This window comes from Anguilla rostrata, chromosome 4 (genome assembly GCF_018555375.3).
Source record: "Anguilla rostrata isolate EN2019 chromosome 4, ASM1855537v3, whole genome shotgun sequence".
NCBI classification, from domain to species: domain Eukaryota; kingdom Metazoa; phylum Chordata; class Actinopteri; order Anguilliformes; family Anguillidae; genus Anguilla; species Anguilla rostrata.
In genome coordinates this window covers 66945400-66961193 of record NC_057936.1, presented here as the reverse complement: position 1 = coordinate 66961193, position 15794 = coordinate 66945400, and the positions used below count along the sequence as shown (strand labels likewise).

Genomic DNA, 15794 nt, shown 5'->3' with positions numbered 1-15794 from the left:
GGAGAGACCAGTCAGACACAGGCCAGTCAAAGCACACACAAGATGGCCGCCGCGCTCGGACTCTGCGAGGACAAGCTTCAGTGTGTGCGGTGTGTAGCGCGTTACCTGTGAGGGTGCGGTGTGCAGTGTGTAATGTGTTACCTGTGAGGGTGCGGTGTGCCGTACAGTGTGCGGTGTGTAGCACCTTACCTGCGATGGCACGGTGTGCGGTGTGTAACGCGTTACCTGTGAGGGTGCGGTGTGCTGTACAGTGTGCGGTGTGTAGCGCATTACCTGTGAGGGTGCGGTGTGCGGTGTGTAGCGTGTTACCTGTGAGGGTGCGGTGTGCCGTACAGTGTGCGGTGTGTAGCACCTTACCTGCGATGGCGCGGTGTGCGGTGTGTAGCGTGTTACCTGTGAGGGTGCGGTGTGCGGTACAGTGTGCGGTGTGTAGCGTGTTACCTGTGAGGGTGCGGTGTGCGGTACAGTGTGCGGTGTGTAGCGTGTTACCTGTGAGGGTGCGGTGTGCGGTACAGTGTGCGGTGTGTAGCGCATTACCTGTGAGGGTGCGGTACAGTGTGCGGTGTGTAGCGCATTACCTGTGAGGGTGCGGTGTGCGGTACAGTGTGCGGTGTGTAGCGTGTTACCTGTGAGGGTGCGGTGTGCGGTAGTGTGCGGTGTGTAGTGTGTTACCTGTGAGGGTGCGGTGTGCGGTACAGTGTGCGGTGTGTAGCGTGTTACCTGTGAGGGTGAGGTGTGCGGTACAGTGTGCGGTGTGTAGCGTGTTACCTGTGAGGGTGCGGTGTGCGGTAGTGTGCGGTGTGTAGCGCGTTACCTGTGAGGGTGCGGTGTGCGGTACAGTGTGCGGTGTGTAGCGTGTTACCTGTGAGGGTGCGGTGTGCGGTACAGTGTGCGGTGTGTAGCGCGTTACCTGCGATGGCGCGCTGCAGGACAGGCCCCCACTCAGGCCCCCGATGCGCGCGGCAGCGGTGGGGTTGCTGGAGCTGAGCAGCACGGGGCCGCTGATCTCCATGCTGTGGCGTTGGGGCGGGGCCAGCGAGGCCTTGCCCGACATGCTCAGGGAGGTGAAGGAGTGCCGCTTCTTAGTGTTCCTCTTCCCCTCCCCCGCCTTCCCGCTCCCCGACGCCCCCTCACCCGCCCCCTCACCCCCCTCACTGCCCTTATCCTGCTCAATCAGCTGCTGCGCTGCCCAGTTAAACTACAGGGGAGAGGGGGGGGGGTGGGGGGAGAGAGAGAGAGAGAGGGAGGGAGAATATTGTCAATATGCAATTATTGCGAGCATTAATGAGAATATTAACAGATTATTGTGCTGAATTAATGGACTGACACTGTGTTCTATTAATTGATTAATAATGAGCTGTATTAATGAGGATATTACTCATCATGAAGGCTTATAATGGGGGGGGAGGGCGTGATGCAGAGGGTGTAACACAACGCCTCCCCAGCCCTGAAGCTGGGGGGGTCACAGTCTGTGCAGTTTTATTTTTGGGGAAGGGGGGTGGGGTGGGGGTGAGCGTGTTAATGAACTGCTTTCTCTAGCCTGTGCTTGGGGGGGTTCAGAGAGGGGAGGCAATATTCTCCCTGTGGCTGGTAGCCTTAAGCAGGGTGTGAAGCTCTCACAGGTAAATTTGAGGGGAAATTCAGAAGTGACACGCTCCAGACCAGCAGCCTCCACATTACCAGTGAAGCGCTATAGAAGCGAGGCTTTATACAGCGAGAAACACGCTAGTGAGGAAACAGCCATCGTTCCCCATGATCCCGTCTGCTAGCTCCACCTACCTCCACATAGGAAATGGGGAAGATCCCGATCTTATCTCCCAGCATGCCCTCTGCCCAGTTCTCATCAACCCGGCGAATTACCGTCAGAATATCGTCCTGGAGAGACAGACAGATACACACACAGAGTTGACTGGGTAGTCAGGGTGCAGGGCATTGTGGGAGCAGTAGCTAGGGTGCAGGGCTGGGTGCAGGGCATTGTGGGAGCAGTAGTCAGGGTGCAGGGCATTGTGGGAGCAGTAGTTAGGGTGCAGGGCTGGGTGCAGGGCATTGTGGGAGCAGTAGTCAGGGTGCAGGGCATTGTGGGACTGAGTGACAATGGTGGAAGAGGTGCTATTCTGAGCAGAACCGTGGGCAGACAGAGCTCCTCATCGGAGTGACACCAGCGTTACCATGGAAACCTCGCCGCCTGTCAAGGGCCCACCGCAAGGGGCACCCTGTCAGAGCCCCTGTCAGAGCCCCCCTCACCCCCCCCGGCACAGAGCGCGTTACACTACCCCCCCGCCCCAGCACTGACTGTGTGGGGCCTGTAGGGGTTCTGCTCTCATCTGTTAATTGCACTTTGGTCCTGCTGTGATGGATCATATTAACATCAGCATTAGTGTGACTGTTAACACACAGAGCCTCCCTCCCTCCCTCCCCCTCTCCCTCCCTCCCTCTCTCCCCCTCTCCCTCCCTCCCCCTCCCCCTCCCAACTCATCCAAACAACGTCCCCTCCTGCAGGATAGCCGTCCCGTAAGTGTGCCGGGCCACAGCAGGGCAGAGCGCCCCCTGCTGGCCCACCCGCACACTGCGGCCGTCCCTCTGTCTCTCACCTTGGAGAAGGGGAGGCAGTCCTTGTCGGCCTCCTTGTCCTTGAGCTCAAAGTCGTATAGCGCCTTGCACTGGGGCGGCGGCTGGGGCAGGGGTTTGATTATCTGCACGAAGTTGGTGGGGAAGAAGCCGTGGACCCCGCCCAGCTCCCCGTGGTACCAGTTCTCGTCCACCTGCCGCCGCAGGATGATGATGTCACCTTTGCTGAACTTGAGGTCGCCGGGCTCTTTGCCATCATAGTTGTACAGAGCCTTGGCACAGGGCAGCTGGGGCACACCCTGCAGAGAGGGGGGGGGGGGGGGTGGAGGGGGGCGAGGGGGGTGGAGGAGAGAGGGTTATAATCTGAAACTGATCAACATTTAACACAGACTATGTTTTCCCAATTCACCAGACAGTTCCTGTCTCATACCCAGAGCAGCAGCACTGATCCAACCACTGGCCCAGGTAACACCAAACGTTCTCACAACGTGACTGGAATGTTCTGTCAGTGTTAGGGTTATAACACTGAGCCAGTGCTGAGCCAAGAACACCAGCAGGCTCATGAGCCCGTTTGTCATTCACATCAGCCCTCAGGAAGAGAGCCCCGCCCCCCCTCACCAGCTGGCCCGCCCTGAAAAGGGCTCATTCAAATGTGCACACCCCCCACCCCCCCCAAACAGCTGAAAGAGCCCCTTCAGAGCCCCACAAAGGCTGCCTCTGGGTGACAACAGAAAGGGCTGCAGGATGGGGTTCAGAGGGGCCAGCTGGCTCCGCCCACTCCCCCTGCCATGCTCACAAAGCCCCGCCCACTCCACCAGCGCTACAGTAACAGGCTAACGCAGCCCTGCGCTAGAGTAACAGGCTAACGCAGCCCTGCCCTACAGTAACAGGCTAACGCAGCCCTGCGCTACAGTAACAGGCTAACGCAGCCCTGCGCTACAGTAACAGGCTAACGCAGCCCTGCGCTACAGTAACAGGCTAACGCAGCCCTGCGCTGCAGTAATAGGCTAACGCAGCCCTGCGCTACAGTAACAGGCTAACGCAGCCCTGCTCTACAGTAACAGGCTAACGCAGCCCTGCGCTACAGTAACAGGCTAACGCAGCCCTGCGCTACAGTAACAGGCTAACGCAGCCCTGCGCTACAGTAACAGGCTAACGCAGCCCTGCGCTACAGTAACAGGCTAACGCAGCCCTGCGCTACAGTAACAGGCTAACGCAGTCCTGCGCTACAGTAACAGGCTAACGCAGCCCTGCGCTGCAGTAATAGGCTAACGCAGCCCTGCTCTACAGTAACAGGCTAACGCAGCCCTGCTCTACAGTAACAGGCTAACGCAGCCCTGCGCTGCAGTAACAGGCTAACGCAGCCCTGCGCTGCAGTAACAGGCTAACGCAGCCCTGCGCTACAGTAACAGGCTAACGCAGCCCTGCGCTGCAGTAACAGGCTAACGCAGCCCTGCGCTGCAGTAACAGGCTAACGCAGCCCTGCTCTACAGTAACAGGCTAGTTCCTCTCCAGAGTTTAGGAACCCAGCCAAAAGAGCAGAGCTGCTGTCAGAGACCCCTTCTTCAGTTAAGTGTGTGCGTTGGCCCGACGGTTGCCCTGGAGACGAGCGCATTTGTGCGCACGGCGCGTCCACATCGCCATGGGCACAGCCGGAGGTTCTGCACAGCGACCACACAGTTGGGCAGACTTTCTGCACCCCCCCTCCCCACCACCACATTTGAAGAGGGTCCCCCCCCCCCCAATGGGACAGAATGGCATGGCCAGGCTCTCCTCATGAAAAAACCACGGGGGGACGGAGAAGGAAAAACGTGGTCGTGTTCTCAACAGGCATGGCCTGTGTGCACTGCACATACTCCCCGCTGTGACACACACCACGCCAGACAGACAGGCACACATTACAGTTACAGGTACTGATCACACGATCTGGGTCAAAGAGACTTACACTAATTACACCCTTAACAAGCAATCCATTTATACAGCCGAAATGCACTGAGGACTTTCAGCGCCTTAACAAAGAACACAGCCGCCAAGCTAACCCTAACCACTACCCCACACGGCCGCCAGGCTAACCGTAACCACTACCCCACACGGCCGCCAGGCTAACCCTAACCCCAACCACTACCCCACACAGGCACCAAGCTAACCCTAACCACTACCTCACACGGCCGCCAGGCTAACCCTAACCCTAACCACTACCCCACACAGCCACCAAGCTAACCCTAACCACTACCTCACATGGCCGTCAGGCTAACCCTAACCACTACCCCACACAGCCGCCAAGCTAACCCTAACCACTACCCCACACAGGCGCCAAGCTAACCCTAACCACTACCCCACACGCCCGCCAAGCTAACCCTAACCACTACCTCACACGGCCGCCAGGCTAACCCTACACTCCTAACGCACTACCCCTACACACCCACCAAGCCTAACCCTAACCACTACCCCACATGGCCGTCAGGCTAACCAACTACTCACGCACCAGCTAACCACCACCCCACACAGCCACCAAGCTAACCCTAACCACTACTCCGCCACAGGACCCAACCCTAACCCTAACCACTACCCCACACAGCCGCCAAGCTAACCCTAACCACTACCTCACACGGCTGCCAGGCTAACCCTAACCCTAACCACTACCCCACACGGCCACCAAGCTAACCCTAACCACTACCTCACACGGCCGCCAGGCTAACCCTAACCCTAACCACTACCCCACACGGCCTCCAGGCTAACCCTAACCACTACTCCACACGGCCACCAAGCTAACCCTAACCACTACCCCACACGGCCCCAGCTACACCCACTGGGAACCTAACCCTAACGCCAACTACCCACACAGCCACCAAGCTAACCCTAACCACTACCCCACACAGCCGCCAGGCTAACCCTAACCACTACCCCACACGGCCGCCAGGCTAACCCTAACCACTACTCCGCACGGCCACCAAGCTAACCCTAACCACTACCCCACACGGCCCCAGCTAACCTAACCCTACCCACACACCCCTAACCTAACACTGCCCCACACGGCCGCCAGCTAACTAACCCTCACCCCACTAACCTACCATCCCACACGGCCCCAGCTAACCCAACTAACCACTACCCCACACGGCCGCCAGGTGTAACGTAATACATAAAGGCCGCAAACGAACCAACACGCTCGCACGGCTACAGTAACCGTTGCTAAGCCGCCACTGGAGATTTTAACGAGGGCGTTTTAACGAGCACAGGTACGAATCGCCCGCCCCGCATCGCAAACCCCCCCTCCAGGCTTTCAGCAGCGCTGAAATTCATCACCCCGCCGGCGGCAGCGCGGACAGCACAAGGCCGTGCCTGCACAGGGGATATATATATATATATTTGTTTATTTTTTTTTAAACACCGTTATCCATTTCCGCCATAAACAACCTCAATGCCATACAAACCGCCTCTCATAAAGGACCCTAGGGGTAGCCTGCATGTGCTCTCACACACACACACACACACACGCTCGCTCGCTCGCACACAGACACACAGCTGTTAATACACACACAGACACAGGGTGCTTTTCTGCTTCTGGCTCTCTCTTATATAAAGGGCTTTCTAATGAAGCTCCAGCAGCACAGAAGCACTGGGACTTCCAGTCCATAACCTCTCCTCCTCCATCTTAGAGCCGACACAGCGACAGTGGCGAGCTCCCCCTTTCATTATGAATCAGCCATGTGGAAATAAAGGCTCAGCCACGCATGGGGGAATATTACAGGACACGCATCTCACCCACGCCTGCCTACGAGCCTCCGGCCACACGCCCATCCCGTCTGTCTGTCCCAGCTAGAGCCATGCCCCCACCTGTCTGTCTGTCCCAGCTAGAGCCATGCCCCCACCTGTCTGTCTGTCTGTCTGTCCCAGCTAGAGCCATGCCCCCACCCGTCTGTCTGTCCCAGCTAGAGCCATGCCCCCGCCTGTCTGTCTGTCCCAGCTAGAGCCATGCCCCCGCCTGTCTGTCTGTCCCAGCTAGAGCCATGCCCCCGCCTGTCTGTCTGTCCCAGCTAGAGCCATGCCCCCGCCTGTCTGTCTGTCCCAGCTAGAGCCATGCCCCCGCCTGTCTGTCTGTCGCAGGAGTAGCCACGCCCCTCTCCTTCCAGTGTGAGCAGGAGAGAGAGAGGTAGAGAGAGAGGGAGAGAGTATGGAAGGGGAAAAGTAAGGGAGAGAGAGAGAGAGGGAGAGTAAGGGAAAAGGGAGAGAGAGAGAGAGAGAGGGAGAAAGAGGGGGAGAGAGAGGGAGGGAACCCCAGGCAGGTGCACTGTGCTGTGCAAATACAGGCCACACACACACACACACACCCCCAGCACTGCTCAGAGGTATGCTTCACAGTCACCTAGGTCATTTGACACCTTCACCCGTCAATCACCACCTCAGCCCCTCCCCTAGTCCCATCCCTTCTGATAAACAGAGGTGGGTGACACTGTGTGACCATTTGGCAATTTTCGGATACCCATCCCTAGCCCGGCATTCTAAAATTAAAATAATAAATAAACTAATAAATAAATAAGGAAACAGGAAGAGGCTGTCGTTGTTTTATCTTCAGCATCACTGGTGGCCAGCGTGAGTGACAGCTGTGCCCTCTGCCCCCAGACCCCCCACACACCACAGATGGGCCCCCCCAGGGGGAATTTTCACACAGAGACGCCCAAAGTCCCAGCGGGGTGGGGGTGGGGGTAAGAACAGCCACACTATCCACCAATGAAACGGCACCTTCAGACCCTCTGCCCTACCTGCGCAATGTGCCCGTCACACCTGTGCAGACGGCCGCAGGGTTGAGAATGTGCCCGTCACACCTGCGCAGACGGCCGCAGGGTTGAGAATGCGCCCGTCACACCTGCGCAGACGGCCGCAGGGTTGAGAATGTGCCTGTCACACCTGCGCAGACGGCCGCAGGGTTGAGAATGTGCCCGTCACACCTGCGCAGACGGCCGCAGGGTTGAGAATGCGCCCGTCACACCTGCGCAGACGGCCGCAGGGTTGAGAATGTGCCCGTCACACCTGCAGCGAGTTCAGACCTGCCCACCGCCAGAGAACATAAGCCCCGCCCCTCCTGACACAGAAAAACAAAAATACAATATCCCTCCCCGAGAGCCAGCTGTCTCAGCCTCTGCCTCCCCTAAAGGAATTCCATGTGTCACCCCCCCTAAGCAGGTCACCATGGCAACAATATAATCACCTGAATCGCTCTGCTGCCCAGTTCTATGCAGCTTCACCCTGCTAATTCAGCACACAGTGCTAACTCAGCTTCACCCTGCAAATTCAGCACACAGCTCTAACTCAGCTTCACCCTGCTAATTCAGCACACAGTGCTAACTCAGCTTCACCCTGCTAATTCAGCACACAGTGCTAACTCAGCTTCACCATGCTAACTCAGCTTCACCCTGCTAATTCAGCACACAGTGCTAACTCAGCTTCACCATGCTAACTCAGCTTCACCATGCTAATTCACCACACAGTGCTAACTCAGCTTCACCCTGCAAATTCAGCACACAGCTCTAACTCAGCTTCACCCTGCTAATTCAGCACACAGTGCTAACTCAGCTTCACCCTGCTAATTCAGCACACAGGACTAACTCAGCTTCACCCTGCTAATTCAGCACACAGGACTAACTCAGCTTCACCCTGCTAATTCAGCACACAGTGCTAACTCAGCTTCACCATGCTAACTCAGCTTCACCCTGCTAATTCAGCACACAGCTCTAACTCAGCTTCACCCTGCTAATTCAGCACACAGCTCTAACTCAGCTTCACTCTGCTAATTCAGCACACAGTGCTAACTCAGCTTCACCCTGCTAATTCAGCACACAGCTCTAACTCAGCTTCACCCTGCTAATTCATCACACAGCGCTAATTCAGCTTCACCCTTCTAATTCAGCACACAGCTCTAACTCAGCTTCACCCTGCTAATTCATCACACAGCGCTAATTCAGCTTCACCCTTCTAATTCACCACACAGTGCTAACTCAGCTTCACCATGCTAATTCAGCACACAGCGCTAACTCAGCTTCACCCTGCTAATTCACCACACAGTGCTAACTCAGCTTCACCCTGCTAATTCAGCACACAGTGCTAACTCAGCTTCACCCTGCTAATTCAGCACACAGTGCTAACTCAGCTTCACCCTGCTAATTCAGCACACAGTGCTAACTCAGCTTCACCATGCTAACTCAGCTTCACCCTGCTAATTCAGCACACAGCTCTAACTCAGCTTCACCCTGCTAATTCAGCACACAGCTCTAACTCAGTTTCACCCTGCTAATTCAGCACACAGTGCTAACTCAGCTTCACCCTGCTAATTCAGCACACAGCTCTAACTCAGCTTCACCCTGCTAATTCATCACACAGCGCTAATTCAGCTTCACCCTTCTAATTCAGCACACAGCTCTAACTCAGCTTCACCCTGCTAATTCATCACACAGCGCTAATTCAGCTTCACCCTTCTAATTCACCACACAGTGCTAACTTAGCTTCACCATGCTAATTCAGCACACAGCGCTAACTCAGCTTCACCCTGCTAATTCACCACACAGTGCTAACTCAGCTTCACCCTGCTAATTCAGCACACAGTGCTAACTCAGCTTCACCCTGCTAATTCAGCACACAGGACTAACTCAGCTTCACCCTGCTAATTCACCACACAGGACTAACTCAGCTTCACCCTGCTAACTCACAGCACAGCGTATCCTCAAACAGCCAGTCACAGAGTATAAATTCCAGCATTCAGCCGATCCTCAGAATCGACAGCAAATCCTGAGACCCCCCCACCCCCCCAGAAACAGATTAAATAAAATTTAAGAGAATAAAACAGCCCTGAGCAGAGCAGAGCCACTGGAGCACATTATGAATGAGATAAACTGACACAGGAAGCACCACGTCCTCACAGAACACTCTCACAGAACACAAACACAGGAACGAACGCTCCCCCCGTCAACCGAACTCAGGGGAAAACATAAATCACTGCAACAGGTATCTTTCCAAACACACAAAACAAACAAGCGCGAGAGAGCGTCAGTGAACACAGCAAACCAGAACAAAACAAAGACAAAACAGAAAAAGTAGTCATGACAACAGCCTGAAACAAGCAATGCCTGATTCCCGCCCTGGTTCCAGCTCTACAGTGGGAAAGGGCTATAATGAGCCAGCCTGGTTCCAGCTCTACAGTGGGAAAGGGCTATAATGAGCCAGCCTGGTTCCAGCTCTACAGTGGGAAAGGGCTATAATGAGCCAGCCTGGTTCCAGCTCTACAGTGGGAAAGGGCTATAATGAGCCAGCCTGGTTCCAGCTCTACAGTGGGAAAGGGCTATAATGAGCCAGCCCGGTTCAGCTCTACATTGGGAAAGGGGTATAATGAGCCAGCCTGGTTCAGCTCTACATTGGGAAAGGGGTATAATGAGCCAGCCTGGTTCAGCTCTACAGTGGGACAGGGGTATAATGAGCCAGCCTGGTTCCAGCAGTACAGTGGGACATGGGTATAATGAGCCAGCCTGGTTCCAGCAGTACAGTGGGAAAGGGCTATAATGTTTACTCACCCTAACCAGAGTGCTCTTGGCCTGGACCCTCTGTAATGGCAGGCCTGGGACGCCCTGCTCGCGAGGCCCCCTGCTGGCGATGGCGGTCGTGCCGTTAGCCGCCGCACCCCCCGCAGCCCCGCCCCCCCCGGGGCGCCGCGGCCTCTGCTTGATGCCGTCCAGGAGTCGCACCAGCAGGATGTTGCTAGGCAACTCGTCCACGCCCGCCTCCACCAGGCTCCGGCACTCTGGGCACCGGAGCTCCGCCCTCGACGTCACGATGCCCTGCAGGCACCGGCGGCAGAAGGTGTGTTGGCACGGCAACACCTTGGCCGAGGCGTCCAGCCGCTCCAGACACACGGGGCACTCCAGCAGGTCCAGCAGAGCCGCCTCGTCCATCTCCGTCCTCCCGCGCCCCGACAGCCGGGGCCCAACGCCGGCCTGGCAGCTCAGTCTCCCGTTCGGCGGCAGCTGTGGCCCTCCATTACGTCACGTCCATGTCCCCTCTATCGCCATGGTACCTGCGTCTGCACAGCACGGGGGAAGAGTTAGAACGGGGCAGCCTGCCGCCGCTCGCGAGAATCACCTCCTGACCTCGCCGCCCTGTCACAGCCATTAGCGATTAATTACGCGCCGATTTCATTCTGCTGCCGCGCGCCCTCGGAGCCCGGTTCCGTAAGAAATCCGTGGTATGTTACAAAGTTCAATAGCGTCGCATTCCGCAGTCCGCGTTATCTGCCCTGATCACGCCCCTGATATGCGTGCACAGTGGAGTCAGAATGCATGTGGAAACAGCCCGTTTGACGCGCTCATTCCGCGCTTCGCTTCGGACCTCTCTCTCCGTTCGGACAGAGATCGTTCCCAGCTCCCCAGTTCCAGCCCATTATTCACACTAGCGCGACGCACAGCTCCCGTTACAAAATGCTTGAAACAAGTGTTCACTGGCTGGCTAAGCAAACCCTAACTACACAACATAGCAACAGAACAAGTACGCAAACACATACTTTCACGTGGGTAAAACAGAAAGAAATAAGATACGGTGACGGGCGGCATTGACCGATGTTGTTTTTTTTAATTTTTTACTAGCTACCGAGGTCGTCGTTGGGCGCATCTGTTTCCTGCTACTCTGCACATTTGGTGTCAATCCTAAATGAATCCCTCAATTAACAGACTCTCAAAAGCGGTTAGCAATAAACACTCCCTTACCCCGCTCATTAACACGCATTTAGCCTACAGCAAACCACCATTTGCGTAGAGGGTAGCAAATTGCTTTGTTTCATTGGCTAAAGTAGCTACTGTATATCAAGATACTTTGTGGTGTTACAATTGTGTAACTAGCTGGCTAACTGTAAACTACTTGAGTAGAAAATAGCCTAGTGTTTTCAAACGTATCATCACGCCTTACAAATAGTGATGCATTCAATTCAGTTAGATTTAGCTACAACCTGGTTAATTCACCTCTAAAATCGAACCTTCAGACGCATGGCTAAATCGGGGGCTTTTCGGAACAGTGTTCATTGAATACAGCGTTAGCACCATCTAACGTTATCGTTAACGGGATTCTGGGATTTAAAATATTTTATCACTGATGTTTCCTTTCAAGCCTACATAATATCCCAATCGCAGCACTGCGGCGAAGCAGCCGTACAGCCCATCCTGGTGCAGCTATAGGCTCGCTTGCTCGTGCCAGCGTTATAACTCGACTGGGAGAGCACGGAAAACCAGCTAATGTCCGTTCAGCTAAATAAAAACACGCTTCCAATTCCCCAAACAGACCGAGCAAAGCACGCGTTAGTTTCACGCGTTGGTAACTATCCCTTTGGGAGGCTAGTTAGGGTTAGCCAAGTTGCTACTGAAGTGACGATTTAAAGTTGAGCTCATACACAAACTCTCGTGATATATCTTTTTCTTTAGGTTGCTAGCTAGACTCATATATCAGGTGACTTTCTAACCACACACTTTCAACTAACTTTATAAGTAACCACAACTGGTTCAAGTTGCGATCTTACCTCGAAGTAGGGCCCCTTGGATCACCCCCTCCTCGTCTCACCAAACAATTTCTCCCGGACTTAGAAAGACTGCGCGAGGCTGGCTGGTGCTCTGGATAACATCCACACAAACCCCCCTTGTTTCAGGAAAAGCCGTGAATTGTGAACGCTGCTTGCCCTCCGTTTAACACGAAGGAAAGCTCTGCGTTTCCAGGTCGATGGATCCCCGACCCAGTACAGTGGTTTAAAACCGGAATTGTTCAGATAAACTCAGGATTTGGAAGAAGAAAGAGCGACCCTGCACCGCTGCTCCAGCGCCATGATGAGCTGAATTGATTTTAAGGGACACTCCCAGTGTGTATGGCGACGCTAGCTGGTCGGGTGGGCTATCTTAGATATCCGATTTCCTTCTCAAATGGCTCTCTCCCCCTCAGTGCTATAATGCAAAATACATTAATGCAGTTCACATTTTACGACGAATGTGCCATAACTCAGCTGAATAAATATATGGGATGCGCAGTATTCTCAAAATTGTAATTATTCAACTTAACACACAGCGGTAGCGGTGTTTTTGCACCCGAAATAGAGCTCCCAGTTGAAATTTGTTTGAAGTTGTAGGCTAGTTTGCTGTGCCCGCCCGCATTGAAGAAGCCCGGCGCTGGGCTACTTGGCAGAGGGTTTGTAACGGACGACTTCGGTGCGCCTTTAAACCGTAAACGGGGGCCGGTCCGGGGGTGTACGGGGAAGAGGAAATATACTTGCTTTTGGAGGAAGACTAAAGTTCAGACTAGACCCCCCTACCACAATCTGAACAAATACTGTGGCATTTCTTCGGCAAATGATATGGCGTGTTTTAAGTGCACAGGACTCGGTCGAGACACTTCTACCTAGCTGTTCCAGCGACAACACAAAACAGTCGACTGGAGTACGCTACACCGCTTCGATAGTGATCTTATTTAGTTACACACATCCAGGTAAACTGAAGGCAGCTAGTACTGTGTCCCACGTAGATAAATTACCTAGACCTTGGAAAAAAAAGATCCGACGTCACTGAAAATAATAGCAAAATGCTCAATAGAGATCACCTGATGAGCAGATGTTTCAAGTGTCAAGTTAAATGTTAAAAACTAAAATGGCTATAGTTAAAAACACCGCCCGATTCCATTAATTATATTTTATTTTCACACGCTGATGCTGTTCAACCCAGCACGTTGTACTGCTCAGTACTACACACTGTAATAAGTGACGTCCTTGCGAACTAAATACTTGTGAACTAAACGCCATTCTAGCGCTGAGGAAAGTCCAAACGTGACGTCATGTGGCATTTTGAGCTTCCATTGCGTTTGGAGACCTGTTGAGGTGTTGGATAGATCACCACGTCCCCGCACGAGCCCCAGACTGGATCAGACTGGACATTTACTGCTATGTCCCACTTCACCATCATGTTTCACCTGTACCCCATATCCTATATGTACCCCCATACACTCCACCTGTATCCCATATCCTACAGGTACCCCATACACTCCACCTGTACCCCATATCCTATATGCACCCCCATACACTCCGCCTGTACCCCATATCCTATATGTACCCCCATACACTCCACCTGTACCCCATATCCTACAGGTACCCCATACACTCCACCTGTACCCCATATCCTATATGTACCCCCATACACTCTGCCTGTACCCCATATCCTATATGCACCCCATACACTCCACCTGTACCCCATATCCTACAGGTACCCCATACACTCCACCTGTACCCCATATCCTATATGCACCCCATACACTCTGCCTGTACCCCATATCCTATATGCACCCCATACACTCCACCTGTACCCCATATCCTATATGCACCCCATACACTCCACCTGTACCCCATATCCTATATGCACCCCCATACACTCCGCCTGTACCCCATATCCTATATGCACCCCATACACTCCACCTGTACCCCATATCCTATATGCACCCTATACACTCCACCTGTACCCCATATTCTATATGCACCCCATACACTCAACCTGTATCCCATATCCTACAGGTACCCCATACACTCCACCTGTACCCCATATCCTATATGTACCTTATACACTCCACCTGTATCCTATATCCTACAGCTACCACAGATACTCCACTCAAAACATAAGATTCTCCCAGTTTACCCCCATGTTTAATTTGTACCTTGTGCGCTTGAACCCTTTTAAGTGGGGTGACTTACATACCTGACTCCTCCCCCTGGCCCCCTCATGACCTGTGGCAGACACGCCCTCCTCTGGGCTGTTCACCTGCGTCTCACCTGGATGATCAAAGGTCACCAGCGTGGCGTGGTGCCAGAGGGGCGCGGCCTCCCTCCCGCTGCACAAACAGGCCGGCAGGTAGACGTGCAGGTGAGCACGGCGCCAGCAGATGTGATGTCACGCGTCACCTGCCCCCCCGCACACCTGGAGCTCCACACGCTGAGCCAGCCGACCAAACCGCCTTTACACCTTTAACAGGATTTTTGCCAAGTTTTTGCTTCTCCCTTCTGTGGTCCAGAGTGTGATCTGAGCAGACTCACCCTGCCCAGACCTGCCTTGCTCTCTGTAATCCCTCTTTTCTTCTTTTTTAAAGAGGGAAATCTCCTGAACAGCAAGTCAGGTGGTCTCCAAAGGCCTGTAGGCTGATGCGTACAATAAGTCAGAGCTAAATAATAAAAATCATGCCTGTCAGTCAACATAAATTCACATAAACTCTGAAGGGGGGGGGGGTGTGCACATGTTCTCAAATGACCCCAGCAGGGGGCAGTAGAGGAAGGATCTGTGGCTCGCCCTGGAATAGAGAAACACCAGAATAAAAACTTAATCCAAGTAACTCAGCTGTGTGTATGCTGGGGGTGTGTTAGATGCTGTTTGTGTGAGAGCACCTTCAGTGTGAGATACTGTGTGTGTGAGACACTGTGTATGCGGTACTGTGTGTGTGTGAGAGAGGCACTGTGTGTGTTACTGTGTGTGTGAGAGAGCGTGTTCTGTGTGAGACTCTGTGTGTGTGATACTGTGTGTGTAAGAGCGCATTTTGTGTGAGACACTGTGTGTGTGTGTGAGACACTGTGCCTGATACTGTGTGTGAGAGAGAGATGCTCTGTGTGTGTGCGAGATGCTGTGTGTGAGAGAGAGATGTTGTGTGTGAGAGAGGCACTGTGCATGTGAGAGATGCTGTGTGTTTGTGTGTATGCGTATGAGTGTGCATGTGTATGAGTGCGTGCTCATGTATGAGTGTGTGTGCGTACGTGTGCAGCTCTCACTACGAACAGGACACTGTGCAAGCATCTCCTCTGCCCCGCCCGCTCCGTCTTTTATCAGCTGGTGTGGTGCGAAACTGCGTCTCGCTTCGTCTCGCCCATCGGACTTCTGGGAATTCAAACAGGCAGCTGATTAATTATGAACCAACGCAGACCTCCAGGGACTGAAAAACTAGGTCTTCCTTTCAGCATTATCTTGGCCCGACTCACTTTACCTGCCCTATCAATTTCCGTCAAATTCATTCTTTTGGGAGCGCGGAAAACGCGGCGGGTTTGCAGGGTGTGAGAGCGTAGTGTTTACCTGCGTGCCCCTCTCAAATAAAACGCTGACAATGTTTTTTTCCCAACAATTAAACTGATTTTTTAAAATGGGTCACCTGCTTGATTTTTAATAAGCAGAGGACTGCTGCTTAAATGT

At 53.8% G+C, this 15794-nt stretch overlaps 1 protein-coding gene across 1 annotated transcript in view; it reads right to left on the bottom strand.

The window, feature by feature from the left end:
• The window catches only part of sh3rf1 (SH3 domain containing ring finger 1), a 22280-nt gene extending 8838 nt beyond the window's left edge, over positions 1 to 13442 (bottom strand). The window contains exons 1-5 of the mRNA XM_064333939.1: positions 12116 to 13442; positions 10128 to 10633; positions 2592 to 2867; positions 1780 to 1875; positions 911 to 1198 (exon numbers count right to left, since the gene is read on the bottom strand). Of these exons, the coding sequence (XP_064190009.1) occupies positions 911 to 1198; positions 1780 to 1875; positions 2592 to 2867; positions 10128 to 10505 (1038 nt within the window). The 5' untranslated portion in view covers positions 10506 to 10633; positions 12116 to 13442. The remainder of the gene's footprint in view (positions 1 to 910; positions 1199 to 1779; positions 1876 to 2591; positions 2868 to 10127; positions 10634 to 12115) is intronic.
• Positions 13443 to 15794: the final 2352 nt, after the last annotated feature.